This window comes from Protomyctophum parallelum, assembly GCF_964188405.1.
Source record: "Protomyctophum parallelum genome assembly, chromosome: 15".
Classification (NCBI taxonomy): Eukaryota; Metazoa; Chordata; class Actinopteri; order Myctophiformes; family Myctophidae; genus Protomyctophum; species Protomyctophum parallelum.
The window spans coordinates 35,650,096-35,667,389 of NC_139710.1; the positions used below are offsets into that span (position 1 = coordinate 35,650,096).

The window sequence follows — 17,294 nt, forward strand, 5'->3', positions numbered from 1 at the left end:
GATCAGTCACATCAGGGAATGAGCAAGGCCACGCAATCCGTTGCTCCGGAACGACTCTGCCGGTACTGGGAGAACCAAAACCAGCCATTTCCTTTACGTTATTAGATTTTCGCATTTAGACATGCCCAAAATAGGGACATCACATTTATGTGGTTAACCAATAAAGGCATTGGAGCTTGTGACTACCCGTAAATCGGGAACCAATTATATGAAAATGATGTTGAAAATGGGTTTAGTGCTACATTAAGCCCCCATTTTATACTTAAAATCTTACAATACTTGCACAAGACCAATTTTTGCCATTTAGTTTTCTCTCCTTTGCATGAAAGCTCTCGAACAAATACAATGCATGAATTAACAGCGTTCAATAAAACTGTCATCTTTAATTCGCACACCACCTGCATCACATTGGGGGGAAAAAAGATAAAAAATAAAAATAGATTTCTTTTTTTTAAATCACTTCTGGATATACTTAATTTACACTGACTGCCATCAGTTCAAACATAGCCTGAAATATCATTTTTTTTATAAAAATTATAAAATCTTTTGGACATATGTACATAAATGTTATTTACAAACGTTAAGAAAACAAACAAGCGTCTCTCAGTTATACAAGTCCATCATTCTTTAGCTAAGAGAACTAAAGGATGATGGACAGCTAGCCCTGCTAGCTACGACACACGCACGCACGAACGCACGCACACACACACACACACACACAGCCTAAATTATAGTTTGCTGCAGTTATTTCCAAAAATAGATCTACAAGCTTACAAAGCATTGCGATTCAACACTTTGTGCGCTAGTAGATAAGCTATTCCCGCCGCATGACACCGCCACGAATATAAAATAAAGCTTAAATTGGTTCATTTATACACCATCATATGACAAAGTATAAACCAGGCTCTAGTCCTTGTAGTAGACTGGCTACAGCAGAGAACCCACATCACACGTGTGCACGCACACACTCGTGTTTTTCAGACATGTTAACCACTGAACAGCAATATAATTCTCGCGAGACGAATAGCAAAAATAGGCGACCTACAAGCTTGTGGATCGGCCATTTTAGCTATTTTTGAAACATTTGGATTTTTATCCCCCCCTTCTGTATGACAAGTTGGGACTTATATCACATTGAGAGCATACGGGCAGAAAGTGGATGAAAAGTAAGTTATGTAGTTTTGTGCAACATAGTTCACAACATTTTTTGGACTACTTCCGTAACAGACAAGGCCACCCGAGGTTGGGGAACACTGGGACCAGAGTCTGCAGTCTCACTATAGGCCATGGCACACAGCGGGAGAAGGCCACTAATCTGGGGCTTTTTGTCTTCTCGCTGCACAAACAGGGCACCGCCATGGCAGCCAAGTGGATGCAGGATACCATGCAGCAGTTCGGCTGTTGAACAGAGAGGACGCCATCTCTCTTTCTCTCTCTCTGTGTCTACATCTCCTTGCTGTCCCTGAACAGGTCGACTCGCAGGGCCAGCTCCTTGAAAGAGGGACGCAGGCCGGGGTCGATGTCCCAGCACTCCTGCATTATCTCGTGCATCTGAGGGGAAAAGAAAAGAAACGAAACGAAAAGAGATAACATTCACAATCAGATGTCACCGTCACAATTGACACTAAAAACAGCCCACAAGAAAGAGCGTTGTAATTTAACATCGTTCCGTGCACCCATTTTCAATTTTCTCCCAATGTATTTGTTAGACAACCATCTTCTCCGCCAATACACCACGTGGACCCAATAATGGGTCCAAACGTCCTAAAAATGGAACCACTCTGACATCGCAGGCTGGCATTAATGTTGACCCCGATTATAATCGTTGACCTTTTAATCCCAAAAGTGAATCATCTCTTCGGGGGAAAGCCTGCCGATCATTCCCAGCCATCCGTATGAGTTCACAACAGACATACATTCAGTACAGTCAGTAGTACGGTTTACAATACCTCCACAGGACAGCCCAGGGGTTGAGGCAGCCTGCTGCCTGATTTGAGCAGCTCAAACAGATGGTAGACGATGAGCTGGCCCTGCTTGTCGTTGCCCATCATGGACATGAAGACCTGGGAAGGAAGACAGCCGTTAAGGTGTGTGTGTGTGTGTGTGTGTGTGTGTGTGTGTGTGTGCGTGTGTGTGTGTGTGTGTGTGTGTGCGTTCAGGGCTTCTTTTCACCTCTGTCCCACAACTGTCACAAAATACAATTTTAATTGTTTACAGTGACATTGTTTACAGTGTAAAAAACCATCCCAATTTGTATTCTTCTCTCTAATCTTTTTAGATACTTTGCTAGTGAAAGTTACAGGACAGATGTATATTAGTCCCAAACACATAGTGTGTGCGTGCGTTGTGTGTTGCGTTGTGTGTGTGTGTGTGTGTGTGTGTGTGTGTGTGTGTGTGTGTGTCTGCGTGCGTGCGTTATACTCACAGCATGAGGGCTGCAGTCCAGTGTGTGTGTGCAGTGTGCATGTGTTTGTGTGTGTGTATGTGTGTGTGTGCATGCGTTACTCACAGCAGGAGGGCTGCAGTTCTTGTCGCTGTGGGTGTAGAGCTGTGTGTGTGTGTGTGTGTGTGTGTGTGTGTGTGTGTGTGTGCGTTACTCACAGCAGGAGGGCTGCAGTTCTTGTCGCTGTGGGTGTAGAGCTCATAGAGCACCACGCCAAAACTCCACACGTCCGACGCCACGGAGAACTTGCTCTCAGTCAGAGACTCTGGGGCGTACCTGGACAACACACACACACACACACACACGTCACCTCCTCTGCAGTGGTGTCATGCTACCACGGCGCAGTGGTGGAAAAGGTACTCGAATGAGAAACACATTCAAACCCATGTTGACCTGAGATCAGATTCTAAAAATGTCTTCTACATCCTGACAGTTTTCTGAAAAAGCTATGTTTCCATGTCAGTCGTTCTTCGATTCTTCAAAAATAGCAGACCTACAAGCTCGTAGCGCGCTATGAGCTTGTAGATCTGCTATTTTTCAATAGCTAAAGCATAACATAATGCTAACACCAAAAGGGGTTCCCGTCCAGAATGGGTTAATCACTGGACATAATCCTATGGGCTGGGGCGCCACCTGTCAGCAGGGAGGAGTACTGTAGGTGCTGGCTCCTCCTCACCGCTCATTTTTGTGTTCGTTTCATCACTTCCAATTACACTTGTTTATCCTGTTTAGCTTGTAGGAGTTCTCCTTCCCAATTTGATAAAATTGGTTTCCCAAACTTCCTACTTGCACTTCCTACTTATACAAAAGACCTGAGTCTTTTGTATTGAACAAACACCCGGCCTATAGCAATGATCACTATCAGAATATGGAGATATTTAAACGCCTACATACATCACTTACAACTCCCATTTTGGGCGGGAACCCCTTTTGGTGTTAGCATTATGTTATGCTTTAGCTATTGAAAAATAGCAGATCTACAAGCTCGAGCTTGTAGGTCTGCTATTTTTGAAAAATCGAAGAACGACTGACATAGAAACATAGCTTTTTTCAGAAAACTCAGGATGTAGAAGACATTTTTAGAATCTGATCTCAGGTCAGAATGAAAACTGTCAGGATGTAGAATACATTTTTAGAATCTGATCTCAGGTCAGAATGGGTTAAAGGAACAGTCCAGAAAGCCTCACCAGAATATGGGGCTCTCCCCGGGCTCCTTCACCATGTAATACTCCTTGTCTTGCGGCAGAACCTTGGTGAGACCAAAGTCTCCGATCTTCACCCTCAGCTCGCTCTCCACCAGGATATTTCGGGTTGCCAGGTCTCTGTGGATGTAGCGTTTATTCGACAGGTACTCCATGCCCTGTGTGTAGTTTCACAAGAGAGAGAGCTTGACATGAGGAACTGATCATGATGACCTGGCCATTTCAAACTACAGGACATACTGTGTATGAAATGTCATTATTATCTGTTTCTGTATAATAATAATAATAATAATACAAAAAGTTAAAACTAGGCATGTAACGATTCACTCAACTCACGATACGATTCGTATGACGATATGAGGTTCACGATACGATGTTTCACGATATAAAAAAATATATTTATTTTAAAGAAAGATTACCGTTTTTTTAATTTTATATAATTTATCTTCCCCCTGATATTTTTTATTTAACTACATTGCAAAAGAAGTAGCATCACTTTTGACAGTGCAGAAACATAATTGCCTTCCTTGATGAGCATCAACGACCATCATCACCTGGGCACAGTCACAGACACACACAGCTCCCCTCTACAGTCACAGACACGCACAGCTCCCCTCTACAGTCACAGACACGCACAGCTCCCCTCTACAGTCACAGACATGCACAGCTCCCCTCTACAGTCACAGACACACACAGCTCCCCTCTACAGTCACAGACACACACAGCTCCCCTCTACAGTCACAGACACACACAGCTCCCCTCTACAGTCACAGACACACACAGCTCCCCTCTACAGTCACAGACACACACAGCTCCTCTCTACAGTCACAGACACACACAGCTCCCCTCTACAGTCACAGACACACACAGCTCCCCTCTACAGTCACAGACACGCACAGCTCCTCTCTACAGTCACAGACACACACAGCTCCCCTCTACAGTCACAGACACGCACAGCTCCTCTCTACAGTCACAGACACACACAGCTCCCCTCTACAGTCACAGACACGCACAGCTCCTCTCTACAGTCACAGACACGCACAGCTCCTCTCTACAGTCACAGACACACACAGCTCCCCTCTACAGTCACAGACACACACAGATCCCCTCTACAGTCACAGACACACACAGCTCCCCTCTACAGTGATGATGGAATATGACTAAAGCTCACATTTCACATCACACACTAGCCCCCCCCCCTTTTTTATCGATTTTTTAATTTAAATGAATCGATTCATATCGTCAGGATTAATATCGATATATATCGATATACGATATATCGTTACATGCCTAGTTAAAACATTCCACACATCAGGTTAAACATTCCAAACATTTTGGCACCATTAATACAATTGTTTTGGCGCTTTAGCCCAGCGTGTGTGTGGATGATTTAACTTTTCGCTTGATTCCTGCCTTGATATCCAGCACCTGGCGTAATCATAGGTAACCTAATAGATTGAACTTGAATAAAAATATTAATACTTATCAGTGATCCTACGTACATAGTTTAATGCTCAGTGTTAATTTAACCACTTGTAAACTCTCCACAGTTGAATGAACAATGAGGATTGTACGGTGTAATGGAACTTAAATACAGACTACCGTCTGTATGCAAGACTGTGGACGAACCTAGCCTGGCTAATAAGCCAGACTCAAATCACACAGTCGTGTGGTATTTGAGTCTGAAGATGCTGTGTATGGACCTTGTTTCCCGGGGGGGGGGCGGGTTCAAACATTTTCTCTTTGACGCAATTGGTCAGAGCTACTGTCAGTCAAAGGTCTCAAGCATTGTCACTGTACCAAAGCCCACCCATATTGCATACCGTGTCCCGATTGGCCACACCAGTTTTTTGGTGTAGGAAATGGGCATACAATTGAGCCTCTCCAGACCGTAATCCGCCGGCAGGCAAATTTCTTTTGCCAACGGCTGATTCGGTCTGGCTTATTAGCCAGGCTAGGACGAACCTACTATAGACTATAAAGTAACGATGAAGTGGTGCAGGCTCATCATTTCTCTCCAGTTGCATGCCCACCACACAGGGTTCAAAACGGAGGGTCAGTCAGTGGTTTGGCGTACCTTACAGATCTGAGAGGTGTAATGAGTGGTTTGGCGTACCTTACAGATCTGAGAGGTGTAATGCACCAGCTTCTTGTGGTCTATCCTCTCCCTGTTCTTGATCAGATAGTCTCTCAGACTTCCAAAGGGCAGGTATTCCATGATGAGACGGAGATTCCGCCGGCCTGGGGAGGTAGGGTAGCACAACAACAACATAACCATGGTTACCTTCTCCCAATTTAGCCGCTAGGACGATTCACTAGAGGTCAGATTCAAAATCCTGACAGTTTTCTGAAAAAGCTATGTTTCTATGTCAGTGGTTCTTCGATTTAAAAGAAATAGCAGACCTACAAGCTTGTAGCACGCTATGAGCTTGTAGATCTATGGGCCTATGGGCCTCAAAGCATAGCATAATGCTAACACCACAACGGGTTCCCGGCCCAGCTTTACCTGCGCTGTAGCACACGCCTTTGTACTTGACGATGTTCTCGTGCTGGAGTGACTTGAGGATCTCGATCTCGCGCTCGAAGTCGCGGATGTGCTCCGCCGTGCTGTGCTGGAGCTTCTTCACGGCCACCACCTCCCCGGTGTTGTCCTGCAGCGGGTCGTAGCGGCACATCTCCACGCTGCCGAAGTTGCCCTGTAGGGGGAGACACACCAGCAGGACATGTAAGGGCCGATTCATACTCCTATTTTACCGCTGTTTCGGCGCTGTAGTGCCGAAATGATTTCGGCTCGTCAGAAATTTTCAGTAGCACGGAAGAGCCGACTTTAGGTCTGTAACCCCCCCCCCCCCCCACCTCAAATGACGTCACATTGTAGGCCAGGGTTCCCCAATTAGTGGCCCCCTTGTGGCCCGAGGGGGGGGGGGTCCCAGATATAAATGGCATTAAATTGGGGTCAGTAGCCTCTGCATGTCAAACTGGGCATCCTTTTCAAATGGGGTCTTGCCCTGAACATTCATTTCAGGCCCTCAGCCTGGTACCCTAGTCAAAATATGGCCCTTGAGGAAAATTAATTGGGGAACCCTGTTGTAGGCTCTACAGCGCCGAACCGACTTTTATTCGGCTCTAAAATAGGAGTATGAATCGGCCCTTACAGTACACGGCCCGGCCCACATCACACCTTCTGACCACCAGGGATGATGCGCCGATATGGAAATTCCTGGCCGAAACCGATGTTTAAAATGTAGCCGTTTACTGAATAGTGAAATATGTTTATTTAAATCTTTAATACAATAAATAAATGTTGGGCATCTACGGCTTGGTAGGCTACAGATAACCAACATAGCCAACGCAGAAATGTATGCTTATCAACAACAGATCAATATTGGCTATACTGCCATCGGTTAATGACAGTTTTATTTGTAAAATTAAAAAAAAATGATATTAGGCCTGGGCCGTGGCTCAGCGGTCCAGGCATCTTGGCTGGTAATCCAGTCTGGCAGTGTGCTGCGGGTTCAACTCCTGATCCCGACGGCCTTTACTGCATGTCTTCCCCCCCATTTCCTGTCCTCCCGCCATAAAAATATAATATAAAGGCGAAACTGCCTCCCCCTGGCCAGCCGGGGCGCCTGATGGAGGGGAAAGGAACTGGTTGGAATAACGTGTTCCTTCCACGCGCTACGTCCAACCAGGGAAACTCCAACTCCCCCCTGTCAGGTGTAAAGGAGCAACTTGGACACTCAGGCATGAAGGAAGCATGAGTTCAAGTCCGTTGCTCTCCCCTTGTCCCCCATATATGGGGACTAGGTTGGTGGAGGGTGTGTAGAGCCCAGGATCACATTAGATGATTGACACAGGGGTGAAAAATGGGTTACAAAATCGTGGGATAAAAAATATATATTCAAAAAATAAAAATAAAGGCGAAAGTCACAAAAGAAAACATTAAAACAATATAAAAAAAATATATTAACTGATTAACAGCAAATATCGGCCAATACCGATATGTGGCCGATACATCGGTACATTCCTACTGTTATGTTGTTAATACCTTTCAATCCGGGAGCCACTGTACCTCATTAGCTGTTGCTATACATGTAGCAACAGAATTGTTTTATATATACACACCGTATACTATACACTGTGGCGTTACCTTGCCCAGCTGTTGTAGGAATATGAGATGTCTCTCTTCAAACTGGGCGGGCTCGTGGTTCTCAAAGGCTCCACCGACCCAGACACTGCCTCCTCCTGTCCTGTTGGGCAGGACGTCACTCTCCACCATCAGCTCGTAGTCTGTGGAGCACAAAGTATCCACGGTCACATTCACTCCACTTGGTCAAAGTATCCACGGTCACATTCACTCCACTTGGTCAAAGTATCCATGGTCACATTCACTCCACTTGGTCAAAGTATCCATGGTCACATTCACTCCACTTGGTCAAAGTATCCACGGTCACATTCACTCCACTTGGTCAAAGTATCCATGGTCACATTCACTCCACTTGGTCAAAGTATCCATGTAATTTAAGATATCCACAAGGACATTTTTCCTATCCAAAATTACCATTTGAGATATCCATATTGTCATTCCTCCTAGGAGAAATGACGTCACTTTTTCCATTCATGTGTATTGGGCTTTTAGTTTTGGATATCCGTAACTGCATTCTGGATATCTAAAATCAACATTCTGGATATCTATAATTAAATTCTTACTAGGACAAATTACCATTTCAGATATCTACAATGCAATTCTTACTAGGATAAACTACCATTTCAGATATCTACAATGCAATTATTACTAGGAGAAACTAATTTCTCCTAGGAAGAACTTAATTTCTCCTAGGAAGAACTGAATTACTCCTAGGAAGAACTTAATTTCTCCTAGGAAGAACTTAATTTCTCCTAGGAAGAACTTAATTACTCCTAGGAAGAACTTAATTTCTCCTAGGAAGAACTGAATTACTCCTAGGAAGAACTGAATTACTCCTAGGAAGAACTTAATTTCTCCTAGGAAGAATTAAGTTATGACTATCTGAAACTAAAAGCCCAATACACATGAATGGAAAAAGTGACGTAATTCCTCCTAGGAAGAACTTAATTACTCCTAGGAAGAACTTAATTTCTCCTAGGAAGAACTTAATTTCTCCTAGGAAGAACTTAATTTCTCCTAGTAAGAACTGAATTACTCCTAGGAAGAACTGAATTACTCCTAGGAAGAACTTAATTTCTCCTAGGAAGAACTTAGTTTCTCCTAGGAAGAACTTAATTTCTCCTAGTAAGAACTAAATTACTCCTAGGAAGAACTGAATTACTCCTAGGAAGAACTTAATTTCTCCTAGGAAGAACTTAGTTTCTCCTAGGAAGAACTTAATTTCTCCTAGGAAGAACTGAATTACTCCTAGGAAGAACTTAGATTCTCCTAGGAAGAATTAAGTTATGACTATCTGAAACTAAAAGCCCAATACACATGAATGGAAAAAGTGACGTAATTCCACCTAGGAAGAACTTAATTTCTCCTAGGAAGAACTTAATTTCTCCTAGGAAGAACTGAATTACTCCTAGGAAGAACTGAATTACACCTAGGAAGAACTGAATTACTCCTAGGAAGAACTGAATTACACCTAAGAAGAACTGAATTACTCCTAGGAAGAACTGAATTTCTCCTAGGAAGAACTTAGTTTCTCCTAGGAAGAACTGAATTTCTCCTAGGAAGAACTTACTTTCTCCTAGGAAGAACTTACTTTCTCCTAGGAAGAATGACAGTTGTTGATAGGAGTAATGTTAATTTTGACTAGGAAGAACGATAGTTACGTATGTAACTACGGTTCTATGAGTCCTGAATGACCGCCAGAGGCGGTGCTTTAAGCACTGAATACGTCCCTTCGCGCATGCGCAGTCGAGTATTTTATACCAACAATGTCGGTTGACCCCGTGATGACCCGGAGTCGTCTATAACTTCCGGCAGTCGTCCGGGGCTCAGTCCCTACAGAATCTTCTCGCGAGAACACGAGGATTCTGAGTGACAAGAGTGCCTCTGGCGGTCATTCAGGACTCATAGAACCGTAGTTACATACGTAACTATCGTTCTATTTCGTCCCTGCTGACCGCCAGAGGCGGTGCTTTAAGCACTGAATGACTTATACCAGCCAAGTCACGAGGAATCCTGATTACAGACCTCAAAGGGTAGAACCGGAGGATTCGGGGAAGAGGGCCACGTCCACTGGGTGGGGAGTGGCAACATTCACCCTGTAGTACCTTGAGAAAGTGCCTGCCGAAGCCCATGAGGCGGCGGCACAAATGTCCTCCAAGGGCACCCCTCTCATGGCAGCCCATGATGTGGAAATGCTCCTTGTAGAGTGGCACCGTACCCTTGATGGTACGGGGAGGTTACTTGCCTCATAGGCGTGGCTGATTGTGTCTACAATCCAGTGGGACAGGCGCTGCTTGGAGGGAGCGCCGCCTTTGTTCACACCACTATGGCAAAAGAACAGCTGCTCTGCTCGCCTGATGAGCAGTAGCTTCAATGTAGGCTCTCAGGGCCCGGACTGGGCACAACAGCTCCAGTTTGTCTGTCAGCTCCCCAGGTGGGGGGTTGAATCGAGCCAGCCTGATAGGCCGGTTGAGGTGAGCCTGCGACAGCACCTTCGGGAGGAATGCTATGTTTGGCCACAGCGTGACCCCCGAGCCGTCTGCGTTCCACCTCAGACATGATTCGCTGACTGACAGAGCGTGCAGTTCACTGACACGCTTTGCCAATGTAATGGCCAGGAGAAGGGCTGTCTTGCATGACACCCACTTCAGCTCTGCCTGTGCCAAGGGTTCGAAGGTAGGCCCGCACAGGGCGTCCAGTACCCGGTTAAGGTCCCATGAGTATGAGAATGTGTGCTATAGAGCGGAGCGCACCACTTGCCGCTCCAGCACATTGCCGTGTTCGGCCCAGTAGACTGGCATAAACTTCATATGGGTCCCATCAGATTCAAGACATGTCGACACCCGTCTGTCTTGCGTCACGAGGAAGTATGTAGATCGGACTTCCCTTAGTGTGACTGAGGATATACAGCCTCTGTTGCGCCCTTGGGCAGGAGGACACATCACTCCTGGTCTGATAGTAGGGCTCTCGTCATGTTGCTGATAATGGCCATTTTGACCCGCCGGATATGGGGGGCTGGCGTCAGAAGGCACTGCACAGCCCGGAAAGTCACAGTCACAGTCAGGTCCCTGCGTGGGACGCCAGGGAACACGCTGGCCTCTAGTGTGGGCCGGCGGTGATACGCGAGCTCCGAGGGCAGTCAAGATGATTTCATCAATGTTGGAGCTCGGCCCTTTGGGAGGCGGGATGTGTCGTAGGCCTGCAAGCTGCAGCCTGGTCTTCCCCCCCTGGATGGTTCGCTCCGGCGATTCTCGCCCGGCTGAACCACCTAGTGCTCCTGGCTCCTCAGGGAGACTACGGAGAGTTGGCCTAGGCTCATCAGTCAAGCTTGACTGTGAAAACCCGACTTGGCGACGGGCTAGAGATACGATGGACATCAGCCGCCCACGCTCTGAGGACATGACGCCAATGCCTCCAGTGACACACCAAAGGTGACTGAGCCAGTATTAACGTTGCCACTATTAAGTGTGAACGGGAGGCCCCAGTGAGCAGGTTGTCTGTGCTCCTGCACTGGGGTCGAGGTCACCTAGCGTTCTGCCGCCGGGCCTCGTTGGGGAACACAATGAGGGATGCAATGACAGGCTTGGTGGCTGGCATGTAACCCAGGCCAGCCCTTATCGCCTTGTGCGTTCAAATCTATTAAAGTGTCACGTCGCAACGGGTTGTCTCAGGACACTTTTCCCAATCAGGGCAGGGCTGCCAGGATTTCACCATCGGTATAGAGATGGGAGAGGGCCCTGATCGTTCGCCCGGCAGGCCTGTAGCTGTCTCAGGTACAGGCGTGGGGGACGGCGAAGACAGCAAGAAGAAGGCGCTTGGAGGAGCCGACTGCCTGCTTTAGTATGCGTTCCACGGCTATGCGCATGAGCTGAGAAGTGGGAGGCCGGCTCTGATGCCTGGGAGGCACCGCCTTCTGCATCTTCCTCATAGTCATGGAAGTGCGTAGCTTAAGCTGTCGGGGAGAGCACATCAACCTCGAGTCAGTTGTGGCATCGGAGAGGTAGGCGCTTCGGCACCCTCCGAGGTGCCTAGGTGTTATCTGAAGTGAGCATGGCCCTCATGCGGGCCAACTCTGCAGATAGCTGAGCCCTCTCGGATCTGCTGTAGTCAGCGGTCAGACCTTTTCCTCCTGGCACACGGGGCAGGACCAAGGTCGGCTCACGGCTGAAGGAGAGCTTCACACGAGGTACAAAAGTGGGAGCTCTCCATTGTGGTGGCACCGGTTACTCTGGACCGGCCGGTGCACACAAGTCCCAACTAGCCCAGGGCGCGGACGCTACTGGTTGCTAGGTGTTGGCCATATGCTTGAGGGAGCGCATACGCTGTCTGTACCAGCAGAGGCTTTCGAGGTACGAAAGTGGGTGCTCTCCGTTGTGGTGGCACCGGTTCCTTTGGACCGGCCGGTGCACACCAGTCCCAACTAGCCCAGGGCGCGGACGCTACTGGTTTGCTAGGTGTTGGCCATATGCTGCAGGGAGGGGGCGCGTACGCTGCCTGTGCCAGCAGAGGCTTTAACTTAGATCGGCATATAATGACTTAATCGAAAAACTGAATGCTGCTATACCTGCCGCAGCATGTGAATATGCATTTACGTTTATGCAAATGCTCATTGCAGCACTTTGAGATTCAACCAGATGTAAAGTGCATCATAGAAACAGCACACAAACGTTGCTGTTAGATAGACTGTGCGACCTGCATGGTCGCGGTGGGGGAGGGGAGCTTTACGCTACCTGTACCCCCGGCGGAGGCTTACTTATAATTTATGATAATAAAGTAGCCTTCAGTCAAGGTTTGGACGCTGCTATGTAGCAGCTGTAGTGTTTCCTATGTGACCGTTTATCACGGCACTATGACGCTTATCCAAACTCCAGTGCATTATTATTTATGTTTGCTAGTCCAGAGCGAAACAAAAGACACTTCCAATACACTAGTCACGTGTGCACTACTACGCATTCATGCTGGGAGGAGGGAGCGCTACCGCTGCCTACCCCAGCCAGGTTCGGTTAAATAAACCGACACAAGCTAGTTTTGGAGAAAAGGCTACAACCGATAGCTCCACCGATAGGGGCCACCTGCTGAAGGAAGGGAGCGCGTACGCTGCCTGTATCAGCTGCAGCTAATGAACATAACAAGCTATACACCAATAGCTGTTAATAAATGCTTGAGCTAACAAACGATTAGTAGTAAGTAACATCAAGCTGGCCGTATGCTGGAGGAGCGGAGCGCATACGCTGCCTGCCCTGTACCAGCTGGGCCAACAAACAGTAAGGCAAGCTATATACAGATAGCTTTTTATCTTCAATAGTATAATAAGCGCTTGGGCTACAACTACAGGTAGCAGCGCCAGTTAGAGAGCTATGCTGGAGACCAGCTAGGCTACTAAAAAACAAGACAAGCTATAGCCTGTTCATAAACAGCTTTAACTTTAAGCTACTGGTAGCAGCTGTGAGCTACGCTGTCAGCAGCGCCAGATACTCTGTGCTGGGGACCAGCTGGGCTAATAGGACCTACAGGTACCCAGGGGCACTAATCCGACCTGTGGGAACAAACCAGGTTGCACCCACTGTATATGCAAAAAACTGTTAATGGAGCTTTGAGCTCCAGACATACTGGTAGCAGCTTCAGCTAGGCCCACTACTGGGGGCCAGCTGGGTTAACAACCAGACAGGCTATGTACACCAGTAGCTGTTAATACTATTTTGCTACAAACTATACTGGTAGCAACATCAATACCCTGGGAGGACGCAGGAAGCTGCTCCTGTACCGGGCTGATAATAACAACAATACAGCTATTCACAAAAGCAGTTAAGCTTGAATGCTGCCAATATCGGTATATGGCTTTGGCCAGCAAGGCTCTTGCCATCACCAGCAGGGGCTAAACAAAGCTTAAAAAGTAGCGTGTTTAACAAACGAAGGTAATATGACAGTGTTCTTATCCTTCGGCAAGTCTTATAGTCGCTTATAATAAGCGCTAGCGTTCACAGTCGAACAGACCTCGTATGCAGAGCAGGGAGGCGGCGCGAACGCAGCCTTTACCCACACACAGGAGGTTATGCCATGATAAGTATATGATATCATATGAACGTCTGTTTAGCGGGGATAGCGCCGCTTTAAACGATAACGTATCTTCTGTCCGGGGAGGGTTTTGTTAGCCTTCATTACCGGCGAGAGAGATTGGACGCTCCTGCGTCCACGTGACATGGGTTGTCACCGAGTGCCTCCCTCAGATGTTGGGGGCCAAGGCACCCAGGGCAGAGGTCATGCCCATCCTCTGGCCGCAGAGGAGCCTGGCAGGAGGTGCACAGGTGGTGGCGGGGTTCGTCCATTGGAAACCCGCAGATGTAGCCCAGAGCGCGGACGCTAGTGGTCGCTAGGGGTGGAGCCGTAAACTGGTAGGAAGGGAGCGCGGACGCTGCCTGTGCCAGTAGAGGCTACTGTAGCTGCTAAAGGCCGCTTAGCTGGAGGGAGGGGGCGCGCACGCCGCCTATGCCAGGTAAGGGGTGCTCTAGCAGAGACCAGTATATATGATATATATATAATGATATAGTTATATATATATAATTTCAGAAGAACCAACCTATAAAGTGGCAATGGCTCTGTGCCGAAATTAAAGTACACTATTTGAGAACAAGTGACTAAATCAGTCAAGCCAATTCATATAACCGGGGTTACTGACGTAACCTCGCGGTGGTGCTATATAGCTGGCCAGTGCCAGCAAAGACTCATTCAGAGAGGCAGAGTAATATAGCAGTAAATAAGTACACTTATAAGTAGTATAAGTATAAGTAGTATAAGTATAAGTAGTAAGCAAATAATAATAGCGTCGACTCACGTGCTGGGAGCGGGTAGCGCTAACGCTTGCCGTCACTAGCACTGCGGCGCAGCCTTCGTGGGAAAACAAGACAGCGTAAGCTGTCAAAGAGAACGAGCTATCCGTTCACTTTGACGGGTGCTAAACGGGACGCTCAGGTCGCCGTTTGTAGCACGCGGCGGTGCTATATAGCTGGCCAGTGCCAGCAAAGACTCGCTCAGAGAGGCAGAGTAATATAGCAGTAGATAAGTACACTTATAAGTATAAGTAGTATAAGTATAAGTAGTATAGGTAAGTAGTAAACAAATAATACTAGCGTCGACTCACGTGCTGGGAGCGGGTAGTGCTAACGCTTGCCGTCACCAGCACTGCGGCGCAGCCTTCGTGGGAAAACAAGACAGCGTAAGCTGTCAAAGAGAACGAGCTATCCGTTCAACTTTGACGGGTGCTAAAACGGGACGCTCAGGTCGCCGTTTGTAGCACGCGACCGTGTGTGTTGCAGGGAAGCAGCGCGCACGCAGCCTATGCGAACAGGGGTTGTCTGCTTACCTTGTTCCCACGGGGAAAGAAGACGATGTGAAGCCCAGCTCCACTCGAAAACGATACAATAATAGTAGTATTAAGTCGCAGTCCCTGGAGGGCGAACGCACGCGTCACAGCTCCGACCAACAATGGTCGCGGGACTACCGGCGACTTAGTAGTAGCAAAGCAATAGTTCTGTTATCGTGCAGTTTAATTCTGCTGTAGAACTCTGTGCTATGTACAACTTGCGCAAAGCGAGAAGAAATTAGGGACTGAGCCCCGGACGACTGCCGGAAGTTATAGACGACTCCGGGTCATCACGGGGTCAACCGACATTGTTGGTATAAAATACTCGACTGCGCATGCGCGAAGGGACGTATTCAGTGCTTAAAGCACCGCCTCTGGCGGTCAGCAGGGACGAAATAGAACTGAATTCAAGATATCCTGAATTACAATTTCTACTAGCAAGAATGCAGTTCTGACTAGGAGAAACATGGTTTTGGATATCTAAAACATATATTACAGATAGGAGGGTGGTTTGATTAAATGTTAAAACGGCTTGCCATAGTAGGTTGTGGTTAAGACTGACCAGGTGTGGTGTAGGTTGTGGTTAAGACTGACCGGGCGTGGAGAAACTAATTTCTCCTAGGAAGAACTTAATTTCTCCTAGGAAGAACTGAATTACTCCTAGGAAGAACTTAATTTCTCCTAGGAAGAACTTAATTTCTCCTAGGAAGAACTTAATTACTCCTAGGAAGAACTTAATTTCTCCTAGGAAGAACTGAATTACTCCTAGGAAGAACTGAATTACTCCTAGGAAGAACTTAATTTCTCCTAGGAAGAATTAAGTTATGACTATCTGAAACTAAAAGCCCAATACACATGAATGGAAAAAGTGACGTAATTCCTCCTAGGAAGAACTTAATTACTCCTAGGAAGAACTTAATTTCTCCTAGGAAGAACTTAATTTCTCCTAGGAAGAACTTAATTTCTCCTAGTAAGAACTGAATTACTCCTAGGAAGAACTGAATTACTCCTAGGAAGAACTTAATTTCTCCTAGGAAGAACTTAGTTTCTCCTAGGAAGAACTTAATTTCTCCTAGTAAGAACTAAATTACTCCTAGGAAGAACTGAATTACTCCTAGGAAGAACTTAATTTCTCCTAGGAAGAACTTAGTTTCTCCTAGGAAGAACTTAATTTCTCCTAGGAAGAACTGAATTACTCCTAGGAAGAACTTAGATTCTCCTAGGAAGAATTAAGTTATGACTATCTGAAACTAAAAGCCCAATACACATGAATGGAAAAAGTGACGTAATTCCACCTAGGAAGAACTTAATTTCTCCTAGGAAGAACTTAATTTCTCCTAGGAAGAACTGAATTACTCCTAGGAAGAACTGAATTACACCTAGGAAGAACTGAATTACTCCTAGGAAGAACTGAATTACACCTAAGAAGAACTGAATTACTCCTAGGAAGAACTGAATTTCTCCTAGGAAGAACTTAGTTTCTCCTAGGAAGAACTGAATTTCTCCTAGGAAGAACTTACTTTCTCCTAGGAAGAACTTACTTTCTCCTAGGAAGAATGACAGTTGTTGATAGGAGTAATGTTAATTTTGACTAGGAAGAACTGAATTCAAGATATCCTGAATTACAATTTCTACTAGCAAGAATGCAGTTCTGACTAGGAGAAACATGGTTTTGGATATCTAAAACATATATTACAGATAGGAGGGTGGTTTGATTAAATGTTAAAACGGCTTGCCATAGTAGGTTGTGGTTAAGACTGACCAGGTGTGGTGTAGGTTGTGGTTAAGACTGACCGGGCGTGGAGAGGCTGTGGTTAAGACTGACCGGGTGTGGTGTAGGTTGTTGTTAAGACTGACCGGGTGTGGAGAGGCTGTGGAGGTCTCGGATGATGGCGCGGAACGAGGGCCTGAACATGGGCTCGTAGTCCATGCAGCCGGCGATCAGGTTGGCGAGCTCCGTCCACTTGGGGGCGGGCAGCTGGTGGTGGTCTTCGTAGAACAGGCTTTTCTGTGGCAGAAGAAGAAGAACAACCCCAACGTTACTGTGCATTTACGTTTACGCTAGAGCACTGGTTCCCCAAACACTGGGTCGAGACCCGTTTGTGGGTCGTCGGACACATTTTTTTGTGTCTATAATTATTT

General features: G+C 46.7%; 1 protein-coding gene across 1 annotated transcript in view; it reads right to left on the reverse strand.

The window, feature by feature from the left end:
• Positions 1–204: 204 nt before the first annotated feature.
• The window catches only part of jak2b (Janus kinase 2b), a 42,695-nt gene continuing 25,605 nt past the window's right edge, over positions 205–17,294 (reverse strand). The window contains exons 17-24 of the mRNA XM_083784457.1: positions 17,010–17,160; positions 7,796–7,935; positions 6,152–6,341; positions 5,762–5,886; positions 3,631–3,803; positions 2,602–2,719; positions 1,950–2,063; positions 205–1,551 (exon numbers count right to left, since the gene is read on the reverse strand). Of these exons, the coding sequence (XP_083640583.1) occupies positions 1,444–1,551; positions 1,950–2,063; positions 2,602–2,719; positions 3,631–3,803; positions 5,762–5,886; positions 6,152–6,341; positions 7,796–7,935; positions 17,010–17,160 (1,119 nt within the window). The 3' untranslated portion in view covers positions 205–1,443. The remainder of the gene's footprint in view (positions 1,552–1,949; positions 2,064–2,601; positions 2,720–3,630; positions 3,804–5,761; positions 5,887–6,151; positions 6,342–7,795; positions 7,936–17,009; positions 17,161–17,294) is intronic.